At 38.0% G+C, this 15,339-nt stretch overlaps 1 protein-coding gene across 3 annotated transcripts; it reads right to left on the reverse strand.

Moving 5' to 3' along the window:
• Positions 1 to 534: 534 nt before the first annotated feature.
• LOC111335880 (endonuclease/exonuclease/phosphatase family domain-containing protein 1) lies at positions 535 to 9,383 on the reverse strand. 3 transcript variants are annotated; one of them, XR_015999035.1, is made up of 10 exons: positions 8,509 to 9,383; positions 7,946 to 7,997; positions 6,479 to 6,586; positions 5,411 to 5,539; positions 4,934 to 5,014; positions 4,243 to 4,297; positions 3,270 to 3,323; positions 2,568 to 2,720; positions 2,100 to 2,304; positions 950 to 1,187 (listed from the first exon to the last, which is right to left on the reverse strand). XR_015999035.1 is itself a non-coding variant. In XM_022941876.2 (9 exons), the coding sequence occupies exons 1-9, from the start codon at positions 9,366 to 9,368 to the stop codon at positions 1,021 to 1,023; spliced, it is 1,659 nt and encodes a 552-aa protein (XP_022797611.2). In that variant the 5' UTR covers positions 9,369 to 9,383; the 3' UTR covers positions 535 to 1,020. The 3 variants fall into 3 exon arrangements, 2 of the variants coding, with proteins under 2 accessions (XP_022797611.2, XP_088610552.1); XM_022941876.2 differs by lacking the exon at positions 2,100 to 2,304 and having other exon boundaries at positions 535 to 1,187; XM_088754426.1 differs by lacking the exon at positions 950 to 1,187 and having other exon boundaries at positions 1,626 to 2,304.
• Between the last annotated feature and the right edge of the window lie 5,956 nt (positions 9,384 to 15,339).

Here is a 15,339-nt window from a genome sequence, read left to right on the forward strand (position 1 = left end):
TAGAGTGGGCGTGGTTTGGACCCCTCTATTTGGAAATTCGATGATCGGACCGAGTTGTAGAAACAACAGAGGAATAGACACCTACTCACACCAATTTTTTACCCGATTGTGACTTAACGAGGGTGTCGTTTGATTAAAGTGGATTACAAAAGAATTAGATATTCGGAAAGTCCAAACTGCATTCCATTGATCCGTTCATTTCCTCATCATTTGAATGATGGGGGAAGGGGGCATCTGTAAAATTTCTTCTTTATTTATTGTAAACTGCCGCCGGAAGTCTGGAAAAGTCCCCCGCACGGTGTTGTAAAGCGCATTAGAGAATTACATAGAAATGGGCTATAGAAATTGATCTATATTATTATTATTACTATTTGAGGCAGTTTTACCAATGACTAACTGCTAACTAAATTAATATAAATATAGCAAAAGAAAGACTGAAAACTGTAGAACTAAAAAAGTAGCTCACAGAGTTAAAACAAAGAGAGGGAGCACGTACACGGAATTTGTGATGGTAAACTTGAAAAAGATCAGCGCGACTATCATCGAGTTTATTTCGATATCTATTAGAAAGTTCGAAAATTAATCCGCACTCTTGTGTGGCCATTCTTCTACCAATTAAAGGCTGATATAAACTAATTTAAGCATCAAGAATTCATAAATGATGAAGAGAATAGAAAACGTAAAATAAATGGGACCCAGCCAAAGCTGGAAAAGTCATCACATGTTGCTTGGTGGAAAGGAAATTTCACGCGCCGTTTCTATTCTGTTCTGTGAAACACGCTTCTTTCAATACTATTTACTCTAACAGTGTGCAAGACGCTGGTGAATTATGTGATCTCTTAGGTTACATCAACAATAATTTACACTTTAGAGGCAGGGTGGTAGGTCGGTTGTGAGCTAGTGTGGGGTTTAATTGACCACAGGAGCTCCCATTTTGTCGTCCTTGATATAATAAATATCAATACGCCATCTTTTAATACAGTTCTCTTTTTGAAAATATAATTCGTATTAATCAAAGATTTATTTTCCATCAATAGCGACGTCATCAACACTAACAAGGCCTTCGGCATCGTCAAAATCTCGGTCGCAATAAAACTCGGCCCAAACCGGACAATGATCGGAAACGAGGCCATTCCAGCGCCAACCATCAGCTATGGCGGGGTGGGTAAGACGCTCCCTGATCACTCCTTAAAGGAAGACAGAAGAAAGAAGAAAGAAAGACTAAGATTAGCGCTATCTACTGCGAGGATCGTGCATCATACGTAAAGACCTAGATTGCTGCTGTCTTCGCCACAGGAGGCCCACGCAAGTGGCGTGTCTGGTCGTTTGTTCGAAATATAAAGAAATGTATGGGAGAATATTGAAGAGTCGTAATATCGTAAACTTATATCAAGGAATGTCTATGTTAAGGCTCAAAATAAATGTAAACCTACCTCACTTGCTGTGTATTGACGTTTCTGTGATTCTAAATGGCGAATTTGAGCGATTTGGTAGATTTTTCGTTGAGTGTTACTTTTATATATAAGGAGTCTCCTTCTTATACAGTAAAGTAAAACTCAACGCAAAATCTACCAAATCGCTCAAATTCGCCATTTAGAACCACAGAAACGACAATACACAGCAAGTGAGGTAGGTTTACATTTATTTTGAGCCTTAACGTAGACATTCCTGGATATAAGTTTACGATATTACGACTCTTCAATATTCTCCCATACATTTCTTTATATTTCGAACAAACGACCAGACACGCCGCTTGTGTGGGCCCCCTGTGTCTTCACTACAGACTACGAGTCGTCCCTTTCCAGCGCGCGAGTCATCGCGTACGAGCTCTGATAAATTCTTTCTTTTTTCGCTGATCTCTTCTGTCTCGCGCAACGGATTACCTTACAAAAGAAGGGGCTGATATTGTACTGACTAAAAGAGCAGAGCTAAGGTCAATTCTAGAGAGCTTTTCGACTTTGTCGTGAAACCAATTCCAAAGTTAGCCAGCCAGTTAGCCCAATGGATAGTGCGCTGGACTGTTGTGCGGGAGGTCGAGGGTTCGAACCCCAGCCGGACCAACACTCAAGGTCTTAAAATAATTGAGAAAAATTTGCTACCTTTCTATAACATTAAGAAATGGTTTAGATATTCTAGTCTTCTCGGATAGGGACGAATAAATGGAGGTGCCGTCTCCTGCAGGGTTGGGGTAGGAGACGTAAATTTCCCACACACGAGATTACTGTGTGATGGATGTCCTCCCCTGGGGTGGGATAGGTGGGAAGATAGCAGGTCCACATCAGCAAATAACTGCCATAATTCAACCTGCTCAAACAAATAAAGAAGAAGAAGAAGAAAGTAATCACATCGGGCCAAGCAGACAAAAACAACAATCGCCAGGAGCAAATGAGAACTCAAACTGAAAATAACCAAATTGTCAACTCTACTATGCAGATATAACACCAAACTCCTTAAAGTGACAAGGTAGTCGACAAAGAAATACATGGAGTTAACAAGGATGATTTACTCTCAAATCTTGGGAATGTAAAGGTTAGATTGGTGTTCACATCGCAATATGACGACTTTACCTGACTTCCCAGTAAAGTGGTGTGATTTAGCATGCTTGCTGATCCAGATGTTATCATAATTCTCGGATCCCTGCATGTTTTTGGTGCTTATGTTGGTGAAAGTGGACGCTGGAATCAAATTTGCAAGCCCGCCTTTCCGCATGGCATCAAATTCTGTCAAACAAGCAGAACTTAAATCTCGATCAAATTCAACATGATGACTGCTAGATCAAAAGAACCACATCAAGTTAACAGAATAAACGAACGAATAATCAATGATGTGTCAAAAGTTAAATCCAGTTAATAGTAGTGTATAACTTATGTATTCTTCTATTTATTGTCATGTGTTTCTATTTCTGTATTTTTATCTCATACTGTCATTTCTGCTTTAAATTAATGATTTAATATCTAATTTCTGTTTCTTGTATATTTATTGAATCTTTTGTTGAACCAAAATTTATGTAAGATGTTTTAGCGTCCACACACTGCCCGCCGAGACTAGCTATGCTATTTGTGGGTAGTGGTTGATTATGTTAAGTTAAGTTTAACGCCATTAGAATAAAGCAGTCAGATCTCCAGGATTCCATGTTCATTAATAGATCACTAATGACGTCAAAATGCATCAAGAACAAAAAAGTGGCACACGAGGCACAGCAAATTCAATGTACAACCTACACTTAAAAGGCAACAGTTTGACATCATAGACTAAATTACATTTTTTACCTTCAGTATCTGGTCCAAGGTTAAAATCTCCAAGAACCATCAAGTCTTTCTCTCCTACAGACGACACCGAGAAAAAAAAAAAAAACTTATTCATTCGTACGACAATAACCTCTCAGGAAACATATATTTTTGTTGAGGACATGGTAAACAAGGTCAATCAAAACAACATTTTAACCAATAATTCTCAATTCAGAATGATAATCCCCCAAGTTGCAACAAAATGTTTCTCTGCAAGCTAGTCCTGAGGAAAGGACAGCAAATCCAAACAGTGTCTCCTCGATAGTTGATAGAGTGCATTGCAATTGAATTGCATGACACCAAAACCAAAGTAATCGCAAAAATCAATCAGTAGAAAGGGAGATATTACAAGGAGACAATGAGAACATAGAGTAAAAAAAAGCATTTTTAATTCTCCCAGCCTCAAGTTGCTACACATTTCCTTGAAAATAAGTTACAAGAGTTTGGTGTTAGATCAAGATAACAAGTTCTACATGATAAGTCTGAGAATTCTCATTGCCTATTTGCAGGATCAAGCATGGATATTGCAGGGAGAAGTTACAAGTTAATCACTTCTGGGAGTTAAAGGGTTAAAGCATGGAAAACACTGGTGACAAAGTTATGCTTGACTGATTGGTAATGCACACAACTTTGCAAAACCAACTGAAAAGCAAAGTTAAGCAAAACCAGAGCAATTGTGGATTACATTCAACACTCAAATGAAAAATCATTCAAATAATCATTATGAGAATTCTACACTGTCCTTTTTCCCATATAATAGAAAGGAAAATTCAAGAACACATTACTCCTAGAAGAAAAAGGGTTGAACTTCCTCTCAAATCTCAGAACATTAGGTTGTGTGTAGCCTCTCCCTGCCATTTAATCATCATCTCTGTGGGGAGGAGACAGCTGTAGCCAAGCAACAGATTAACAGACTACAAATTCCTGGCACTCAACAAGACAACAAAACCATTACCTGGGATGTGAGTTTGTAATGCTGTTATCAACTCAGGAACTCTAGCCAGTTCTTTCTACAATCCAACATCATAAGAACAAAAAAAAAAATTGTTGATGTTGGAATCACTGACCAATTAGTTGTCTAAAACATGGTTAAAAAAAATTGAAGCCTTTACATGGATTCAAGCTTCTGACACCTTGCATTGAGCCAAAGAGAACTCAGTGGCACCCCAGGCTTTTCAATAGCTGCATTTCTTTGTGATATATTTGTAGAGAACATCGATGGCAGGGACAGGAAAGGGGGGACACGATGAAGAAGAGATTAGGGTAACAGTGACAAGACAAGTAACAGCTTCTTTCTTTCATGACAAAGATCAAAGTTGACCACCTCTCCTCTATTTTCTCACGCAATGCTTTTTACTAACAAGAAGAAGGACCTAATGATGTCACAATTTCACACACCATTGATTTCTGTGTCGCTAGGTGGTTGAGCATCCGATTGCAGAATCCATAGGTCTGGGGTTCTATTCCCCTTGGAATACTCAATTTTTTTTCCAAGAAAAATAAAACTTTTTTCATTTCATGACCAAGTTCAAAATCTACCATTGTTCTTTATCTAACTAAAAGTTCCCTTCTTTGAAGGATTTATGATAGAATTATTTCAGATAGCCCCTTCACCTCAGAGTCCTTTAAGTAACAGTTTCATTCACCTCAAGTCTTTCTAAGTCTGAATTCCCTAGTCCTGCTGCTTTTAAGTGGACACTGACAAGGACAAAATCAAATTTCTTCGCCTGTGGAAATAAATTAAATGTGATTAAAAAATTAGGATACACTGATAATGTTCATGAGAGCATTCCATACATTACATTAGTCTGAGGCTTACTATAAATCTCCCATAGAATATATAAACTAAAAGCCAACAGAATTTTCTTTTAGTGTTTCAACTACTTGCATTTGACTCCTTGGTAAAGAAGAGCATATGAGGCAGGTCATTAGGTTACTAGGTAAATCATTTCTTGAAAAAAACCCAAAGCCCTTGTTTTTGTGATTGGATGTACATGTAAGATCAGGCTTTAACCCTACGACTTTCTGAGTCAAAATATTAGGAAAATGCAATTCTACTAACTCAGCGAGATACAAATGTACAATTGTGATTAAAAATACTCAGACATAAATTGGTAAAATACCTGAAAGAAACCAAGATATGGCCTCCTAGCAAACTGCTTTTTGCCCTTCTTGGGTTTCTCAAGAAGTGCAGAGCTCTTTAAACTGATACCTCTTGCAGCATTCCACAGAAATCCATTGTATTCCCATGACTAAAAGAATTGGCATGTCTTTATAAATCACTTTGTTGAATGAAAACAGTAAATCAATATAGAGAAATTTCAAACACTGGAAGCCATAGTTAATCAGTCATTTTTAAAAACATGTGTGTGTACAAAATTGCTCAATAATTAAAGTTTGATTTTAAACACTGTTCCTTGACATTTCAGTTAACTTTGCTAATTGCCACAAATTCAGGCCAGTTTGCATTAAAAAGCAATTGATTTAGTTTTGACATTCTTTTGTTTAGGCAACATTGATGACAAGATGTTATGAATTATGAAACTAACCAGGGCTTGACACTAACTTTTCAACCTACTAGCCAAGTGGTGAGTGACAACTTAGTTGTTACAACTTACAATTTCAGTCTTTTTACTAGCCAAACTGGCAAGTGGGAATAAAAAACCGCTAGCTAAAACTGAATTTCTACCAGTCTGTGGCTAGTTTGCTACTGTTAGTGTCGAGCCCTGCTAGCAACATGAAATCACAACAATCAAAGGCACAATTTGAGAGGCAGAATCAACAGACAGGTTTAACTAAAGAACGAACTTCCATGTGCAATTTTCTCTTAACAAGAATTATTTCTTGAGGAAATGTTCTCACTAAATTCATGAGCAAATACCAAATTAAAGGAAACACCTTGTCAAGAACACCCTTTAGGAAAAAACCTTGCAGAGAGAATTTCCCACTCTCTTAAAGTTCCTCAACAGTCTTAGCCATTGTGATTATTAGCATCTGTGGTTTCAAAATGTGATGTTCACAACATCTCTCTGTTCAAAAATTTGTCTCATGGTGAATTAATTTTTGGAAACGAGACTTGCCAAGTAGAAAATTGTCTCGTTTTTCCTGTTCCCTGTAAAGTTTTGCTATATATGGCCTACAAAATTTGTTCCAACATTGGTTAAAAGAGGTATTCGTGTAAAGGGCTATACCTGATACATTTTGCCAGCAATGTCTGATGTGCAGCATTCCCACTGTTGTTCACCAGTTTTCAGGGTCTTCACAATTTCACTTGTTGGGTTGTTTATTTCATCTTTGATCTTCAAAACAGAATAAAAAGTCAGGGTTCTTGATAAGTTTTCTCATAGAGGGTAAAAATAAGAAATACCATGTAACTTTGTTACCTTTCCCCATGCGAAGGTTGTGAGAGCTGCATAGGTCCCCATTGGGATCTGGGGCAGAGTTTTTCATGTGTGGATGCCAGGTTGTCAACTGTGACATTTTCCAATGAATGCTTAGCCTTTTCATTTGGCCACAAGAAGAATGGAATGGAAAAGTAGTGGAAGTTGTTTTTCAAGGTGACTGTGAGGGATGAATTTGGTCAAAACAAGCAGGATTTCTTTAACATATGATGCAAAATGGTATTGTAAAGCCATTTACTGGGATGTCAATAAAGTTTGTATTGTTTTGTATTTTCAAACTGGTAACATGTGACAGATATCTTCACAACATTGGTTGGAAGTAGACAAGTCATATTTTCCCACAAAATTGTGGGACAACTTTCAAATTGGTAAATATTTCAGTCCCAGGTTTCAGTGAAATAGCTGGTAACATTTACTTGAACAAACTACTCTAATTTTTGGCCGATTACCCGCACTGGCCGATTATTGCATGCAGCGAAAAAAAAGTCAACAGATTACCTGCACTGGTGGATAACCTGCATCTTATGAAACAAAGGAAATTTCTACAAATGTGCTCTAGAATTCACAACATTGCATACTTGACAAAATGTGAATTCGTGGTCACATTTTGTGCAAACGATTGTTCAGCACCATGTTGATTTCTCAAAAACATCGATATCTCTGGTTCTACTGGGCCTAACAAGTCCCTTAAAATGGGAAAATTCTCTTCAGCTGAAGCTAGTGATAACTGGAAATTTGTTACTGATGCGCTGGTTATCCTCGGTTTATTTTTGTCACCATCAAGGTTTTGTTTACACACGTGCCAATAGTAATTTGTTCATCTCACAACTAATTGTGCGTGAAATAAACTCGAGTCGGCATCATGTTTTCATGCCGCTTTGTGGCACTCTTAATACAATAAAATTCATCTGAGAGGTTGAAATGCAGGTAGGTGAGAATTTTCTTCAATTCAACCTCCAGTAGATTTCAAAATTGTCACATAACCTGCACCTCCCTATTACCCGCAGTGGCGCATGTTTAGGGCAAAATCAACAGATTACCCGTGGGTAAACGGCCGGAAATTACGGTAGTAAAAATAACTGGTTACCGACTCTTAACAAGAACCCTGAAAACTAATGCATCACAATTAAGTAAGTGAAATAGCTGGCAACATTTACTTGAACAGCCAGTAAAAATAACTGGTTACTGGCTCTTAACGAGAACTCTGGTCTACAACTTTTTTTAATTCTCTCTTCAAAACAAAAATTCACTTTTTACCTTAATCAAAGCATCATTGTCACCAATTTCTCGGATAACCAGTATGTCAAGTCTGTAAAAGTGAAAGAAAAGTATAAATTAAAATCTTTTCACAAGATAGGATTTCCAGTAAAAAGAGAAAAAAGCATAATGAGCAGATTTTCAAGAGGGGGAGGGATTGGGGGCATAGGCTATAAGAACCTCTCTCAAGATATTTCAAATTATGTTGTTTCAGTATTCTTGTAAAAGATTAATGTCTATAGTTTCTATGCTGCAAAATTGATGGGATTGCAAAGAAAGGATTGACATCTTGTGCTTTAAGCTTTTCACCTTTTGCTTACAATAAGTGTTTATCAGTCAAAAAAATGGAGGATCACCCAATAAGGAGGTTGGAAAAATGCTCTGTTACAGAAGACTACACCAAATTCTGAAATAAAAGGTTACTCTTTGAGCATAGGATCTGCATCATAATGCTTCATGTCTTTGGGAAACCAAACCCTTCCTGACCTGTCTATTCTCCCAACTTAATGCCACATTTCAGAAAAATCTGCCTTACTTCTAATACTTTAACTAGATTTACTTACCCATTCTCTAAAACTGTACGACAGATAACCTCTTTAACTCCGGCATGCTCTGCTTTATCAAAACTAAAGGACTTCAAATTCCATGATGCAATCCGCAGTGTATCATTATTTGTTTCATGGGGAATAACTTTGGGAATTTTAGGAGTCTTTGCTAATTTGACAGTCACTTGTGATATTATACTGTCCAAAAGTTTTTTGCTCACGCCTTTTACTGATATAACATCTTCTAGTTCTGCAAATGGGCCATGTTCTTCTCTATGTACAACAATCCTTCGAGCAAGAGTTGGTCCGATGCCCTTAACAGACTCTAAAAGCTTTTCAGATGCTGTGTTCAAATCTATTTTTTCCTCTGAATCTTTTTTCTCGTCCTTTTCAAAACTGAAAATATCTCTTTTCTCAACCTTTTCAACGCTAAGATCACCCGAAGAGTCCACACCAATAAGAATGTTATTATCGAGCTCAACTTTGTATTTTACATTACATTCTCCCAAAACAGCCACAATATCCCCGGTGGTCTTCAAAGAACCTTTCCCACGTAACAGTAAAAGTTCGTACGCAATTTCCTCATTTATTCCCTTTTGAATAAGTCCGTTTTTCGCCTCTTGATCTACCAGTTGACGTTCTTCGAGCTTTGTACTTGAACCTTGGTATCTTACATCATTTATATCATTTCCAGTCCCTTTAATCTTGATTCTTGTAGTTTCTGTTCTTTCATTTCGAGTTCGCCAACAGAACTTTGAGCATTTGCACCCCATTTCATTGCAGAGGGTTCTGATACGCAAGGTCCGCCATATTTGTTTTTGAGCCTCGCTATCACACTTCTCTCTTAAGGGAAATGCCGCTGACTCTAACTTCCTCATATAAGATCCTTACTGAAGGGCTTTCGTTTTTAAATCTAGAGAAAAGGAGACTTCTTTTCTTTTCCTCAGTGCTAAGATAATTAGCTTTTCTGTCTCTTAAAGTCTCAATAAATCCAAACATTCTGATAAATTTACTCGGCAGAAGCTGAAAAAGAAATCGAAGAGGGTTTTTAATTCTTGATTTCTGTTCCCTTCGAAGATTTTACGAACACCTCATGATTATAATACATCGACTGGAAACAACTTTTTTCCACGAATTTTTCCGAGGCTATTTCATTCAAAACACACTCCCCAAAAGAGCACTTCTCAAGACCAAACTAGGACAGAAAATGATTCAAATGGTTTGAGATTTTCGTATGGGTCTAAATTGGTAAATCTAATAATAAGCTGGGGTTATTTTTAGAAGTAGTAGTAGGCGGAAAATTCACGAAGTTCACAATTTTGGAATAACTCGGGTCGAAGAGAAATGATCCAATTGGTCATTTCAAACAAAGCTGCATTTTAATGACAGGAAATTCACGGAAAAGCGATATTTCGAGCTCGAAAGCGATATTCTTTGGCCAAAATAGGAATTTTGACGACACCTAGAGGTTGTTTACCTGAAATATTTAGAGGTCAGAACAAAACAGTAAAACCCATTCGAACTAAAAATAGTGAAGGTGTCTTAATTAAAGAAATAGCGAGGGCAAAAATAGAAACAGGCAATTAAGAATTTAGTAGCCTTCCAGTTTCCAGCTGGTTTTGGGGCGAAGCAGGTATATTTTTAAGGGAAAAGTCTCCATGGCAACTGGCATTTCTCACTGAGGAACAGGTGGGACGTGTAATAACTCGCCCCAGTATGATGAGCGGAGACCGCAAGAGCCTGGGATTGAAAAAGCCGAACATTTCAAACCGGCTGTGTAAAACTCTGTAAATTGGAATGGACCTTCTCATGAAATTTTAGTTTACAATAAGCAGAAATTAATCGCCAGAAAAGTGCTGATAATGACCAAAAGTGCGACTTGATTAAAAAAATAAAATAGGATGGAGCACGCCATCACTGAACTTTTTCATTAACAAGTAACCGCCCCTTTACTAATAAAGAACCCAGTTCTTTTAAGTAGCTATTCTCTGATATTTAAGACCTTTTTTTTTTTTTACGGTGTGTCTGGTCCAAACAGTCTGAGTCTATTTCCTGCTTGCAGATCGATAACATTTTGAGCAAAATTATTTTTGAGCTTTGAATAATGCACTTTCGAAAACTGGACAATCGATCGAAAAAATAAATGTTAAGTGAGGCACTATTCCACAGTTTTCCCCCAAAAGGGTGAGCGCAGGGGATTGTTCAAGGGGGAACTCTTCGCGAGGCTCACGGAAATCTTTAAAGTCCAAAAAGATTGCTGAATGCCTTCGAATTTGAATGGTTCGTCTACTTAAAGATCTTGGAAGTTGTGCGGTACTCAGGTCACTTTTTATCGAGGATCTTAAATAGTTGGTTAATAACCAGGCTCTCTCGTGAATCTCCCAAAACTGAAATTTGACGCCACATGCCATAGTTTTAAGGGCGAACAGAGCAGAAGATCTGAATTGCCTCAGGGAACTAAGGGACACGGCAAACACGGATCTTTTGATCCCTACAGGCGCGAGAGTCCTTCTTAGAGACAAAGTCTTACATGCGTTGAATGGAATTATTGAATTGTTCTCGAAGTTATTTTAAGAACGTTTTTTTTTTTGACACTCACTCAGTTAGGTACTTGATCAAAAGTCCTGTAATGAGGCAAATAATCTTGCCCATTCAATTTCTTCACCTCTTCGTGGAAATGAAAAGACAGATTGTATTCTTTTTTCTTCTCTAACGTCCAGCTTTCTTACTGCCCTGTTTCGAATGTTTCGTACCCCCACGAAAAAAGAACCATTGATCGCCGGTCATTTACACACGCTAAAATTATGGCACTCGGCCTGCTAGAATCCCCTTGAAATCCGTGCAATAATTTTCAATGAACGATGTTGAGCAATCACTTTCGTGCAAAATTAATTGAGCAGGTTATTTCTTCTAAACACTACAGACAGTGTTCTTCATAGAGAGGAAAGATAAATGGGCTTATAAATGACCACGGGATGTGGTCACGAATTAAAAAAAGTTGTATGCACAGAGCTTTCATTAGGTATCGATCGTCATGGTTGCGAAACTTAGAATAAACAACTACTTTAGCTTTCCAAACAGCGTTGCGCAATACTAAAAACAAATCATGTCACACTTTTAATCTACTGAACAACTACCGAACTTCTAAGGCCAGTATGATTGGTTAGAATCCTTGTTTCTCAGTCTCCTCTTCATTGCACGAAATCAGAACGAAGATTTTTGTAAACCTTAGTAGCTGATAATTTAGAACATTTAGTAGAGGTTTCGTGAAGTCGGCCGAATTTTTTAACCCTTGCTGGGTAGAGAATTTTAGTTGAATCCGTTTGCTCGCAAACGTTGAGCGGAAAATTATTGTTTTATGATTTTTTTCGTCAATCGAGTTTTGTTTACGAAACATATTTTGCAATAATCGTTCGAAGACATGTAAGCGCCGTTAATCGAGGCTTTTTACAAATGTGATTGTCGTCGCCACAGGATAATGTTTACAATTCGAGGACTTAAAATTTATATTTCTATATTTAGCACAAGCCGTTCAAACAAAAAACCGAAAATAGAGATAAGGTTAAATAATAAACACAAGGCAGTTTCCTTATTCGCTGAAAAGGAAATACAGGCGTTGTTGTGGAGGACCGCAAAATATATACACGAATGAACAATTTTGTGGATAAATTTGGATCAAGCCTTAAAGAAACCGAAATTCAGAACGCGTGCCAATTTCTCTCGCCGCGGAACTGTTTCGCAACCGCTTTTAGAATTTCGGATTCAATTGAACACTTATTAAACAAAAGACCCCGATATTTTAACTAAATGTCATGATTATAGAGGTTGTGCTATTGATATTTTAATTTCTTTTGTGTTCATGGCTTATTTTTAGTACTGTGTGTAAATTTGTCACTCGCGCGACTGACCGCAGTGACTTTCAGTGTTTCGGTTTGATTCTTATCAAGTTTTCGATTATTTTGACCGTACGTGTTTGAGCTCTGAAAAGTCTGTCTCGTCTGCTTAAATTTTGAAAGAACAGTCACAAATGTCTGCCATTCAAATTGAGTGTTGTCAAGAAAAAGTTCAAATCGAAGTCACAGACAGTGCTTTTCAAATCCAACATACATCAGAACTCTTGAAAACTGACCCGAAGGTCTGAGCTCCAAGATCGAGATGGACACACACTTTTTTGTCTCGTTCATTGACAATAAAGAACGGGAACGCTCCTCCAGATAATTTATGTGTATATCTCTAAGTACTATAGGTTACGAAATGTTTCCCCTAGATGATTGTATAGATTGAAGAACTTGCTCTTAATTCTGCATGTATTTACCTGGAATTTCTTATTCATCTTAGACGCTCAAGATTGTACTTGTAATGTTTTGAAGCCTATTTGAAAACATTATCGCGGTCTCAGCGGACTTTTCCTTTGTTTGTTCAAAATCAGACTCGGCGATCTCTTCTATTGTTAAATTGTTCTAACGCTACGTCAGCGTTGTTCTTAGAGTCGTCAAAAAAGGCCTAAAAACTTTGTAGTTTATATCCATACTACCGCAGCAGTCAAACAGAGGATGGAGATACCAAATGAGATCAAGGAAGGACAAGAAATGAGAACTTAAATCAACACGGATTCTAGATGAAGAACTTCAAAAATTTTTGTATCAAATGTTCAAAACGTGTGTCGTACTTCCTTGAGTAAAATTACTTGCTTATTACCAGAGCTACGAACGCGGAAAAATTGGATAGAAAAGATAGGACTACATTCTCATGATATGATCAGTGGCGTGTTTTATTTTTCTTAACAATAAGTTTTCTCGAACCTCTTTGGAAACAGCCCAGAAATTCGGTTCGACCGAGATGAGTCAGGTTTCGAGATATCTTTAGCAAATTTACAATGATTCGCGAGACCCGCCAAGTTCGAGAGACAGTAATAAATAATTAATCATAACTTCGCTTCTTCGAGCCTAAAGGGGAGGGAAGGGTGTGAAAAAGTGCTGGGGTGCATTTACCCCCCTTAATGAGAAGCAATCTTGTATGCTTACATACACAAACGAGACATTTGCACAGGGCACCCTACCGGAAGGTATCTAGCTTACTTCTCCGTCCGAAACTATTACTTCAAATTGCCATAAAGAATAAGAAGTTAAAGAAGAAGCTAGAGAAGATCCTAAAGAAGGAGTGCATGAGGAGATTGCGACTCGCTTTCCGTTCTCTCTGCCTACACGTTGTACTAATTTCAGTCAGCTTCCTTTAAATCCGATTCCCAGGGACACAAACACAAAAGGACATGTATCGATATCCATATGGAGAATTGAGAAATGAACGAAACGAAATGAAGAAGAAAATTTGTTCAATCACAATCGAACTTTAATCCAGGATCCCTCGACATGCCAAACACTGCATTTATTTACACAAGAACATCATTCTACGACACACATGACGTCTCGTTTTACTTCCCCAGGACCTTTTGTATTGTTTTGAAATAGACGTGTATCAATCGCAAAAGTCTCCCAAACTTATCAGGATAGTTTTTCAGCACCAATGGCGGAGTTTACAAAATTATTCTCATATATAGACGCTTGGTAATTTCTTTTCCTGCTTCTCTGCCTGCCAAACTTAAATTTGAACACTATGCTCGAGTGGCATTATTGAGGAAGAACCGAAATAATACAAACTCTCCTTGCTCTTTGAATTAATTGCATTTGATGCTCTCGCGCTCCATACGACTCCACTTTACCCACGCGTCATCCGCTTGGCTAAAAGGCAAAATGAAAGCAGCACTTTTTGAAAGTAAAGAAAAAAACTCGCCGTTTTAGTCACTTTGAAGTACTTGGCGTTTTTTACCCTGTTTCTGGATTGTTCCCACTTGACAAAAAATTTGAACGCTCCAAACCCTCAACCACCCCCCCACCACTAGCTTTGGACATGACATGCTGATAAGCCATCGAATTCTATTACAAATTTCGCCTGAGGTAGTGGGGAGAAGTCTGTTTGATCGTTCTTTCCTGATGAATAAGGCCCTACTATGCTTAAATAACTCAATGTATCATTTTCTCAGGCTCAGTTATGCCCTGTCGGGTGAAAAACAGTTTTGTTCCACATACCGAATAGATGCAAAAAATTTGAGTGGAGCGTTTTTCTTTAATGTCGAACACTCGCTCGCTCGGCTAGATATTTGATGGACAGAAGGTTCTTTGATAGATAGAACATTTTAGATAGAAGGTTGTCTTACCCAGTCCTTCAGCCTCCGGTCTGAACACAGTTGAGGGAGCCAGGGTGGGCTTTGGTCGTCAGAGGGTTAATGAAAATACTTCAACAACTATGGTGATAAAGGTGTTTCGATCTTTTTAAAAAAAATACAAAGAAAAGTTTATTCTCGTGGCTGTGAAACGTAGAACAAATCAATTACTCGGCCTGTCAATTTTCAGTTTTATCGTGGAAGATTACCGGCTGAGTTTCTAGATCAATTTGTACTTGTCGCCCACTCGTCAACAAACCAGGTGTTCTTGGCAAACCTAAGGCCAGTGTGGCTCTAGACAGGCAACCCCGGTGCATCACAGTCCTCGCTGTTATAGCCCACAGGTAGACCTAGATACCCATTATCGCCCTAACTGATTCGCCTAATTGGAAAGAAACGCCTTGTTATGATGGACCGGCTGAGGATCAGTTGCATTTACAGACCCTGTCTCGTTAATTTTTAAAGACGAATTCCCATCGATCTCTAATGCATATTTCGCCTCAGAGGCAGCTTACGTAATTTGAATTTTTTTCTCCACCTAAATTCCCGTGAGAATGAAAATTTTCTCTTCTACCGGTTTATCCAGACTTTGCGGAAAAATGTTCTAACTGACGTTTTTAGTTTGTTAA

Source organism: Stylophora pistillata, chromosome 3 (assembly GCF_964205215.1).
Source record: "Stylophora pistillata chromosome 3, jaStyPist1.2, whole genome shotgun sequence".
In the NCBI taxonomy this organism is placed as follows: domain Eukaryota; kingdom Metazoa; phylum Cnidaria; class Anthozoa; order Scleractinia; family Pocilloporidae; genus Stylophora; species Stylophora pistillata.

Bases quoted from the DNA above. Each gene is read 5' to 3' on its own strand.
- LOC111335880 (XM_022941876.2), bottom strand. From the start codon at position 9,368: ATGAGGAAGTTAGAGTCAGCGGCATTTCCCTTAAGAGAGAAGTGTGAT. The intron at 5,015-5,410 runs GTATTTTACCAA...TTATTTCCACAG, and splicing joins CATATCTTGGTTTCTTTCAG to GCGAAGAAATTTGATTTTGT. The intron at 4,298-4,933 runs GTGAATGAAACT...GTTGGATTGTAG, and splicing joins CAGACTTAGAAAGACTTGAG to AAAGAACTGGCTAGAGTTCC.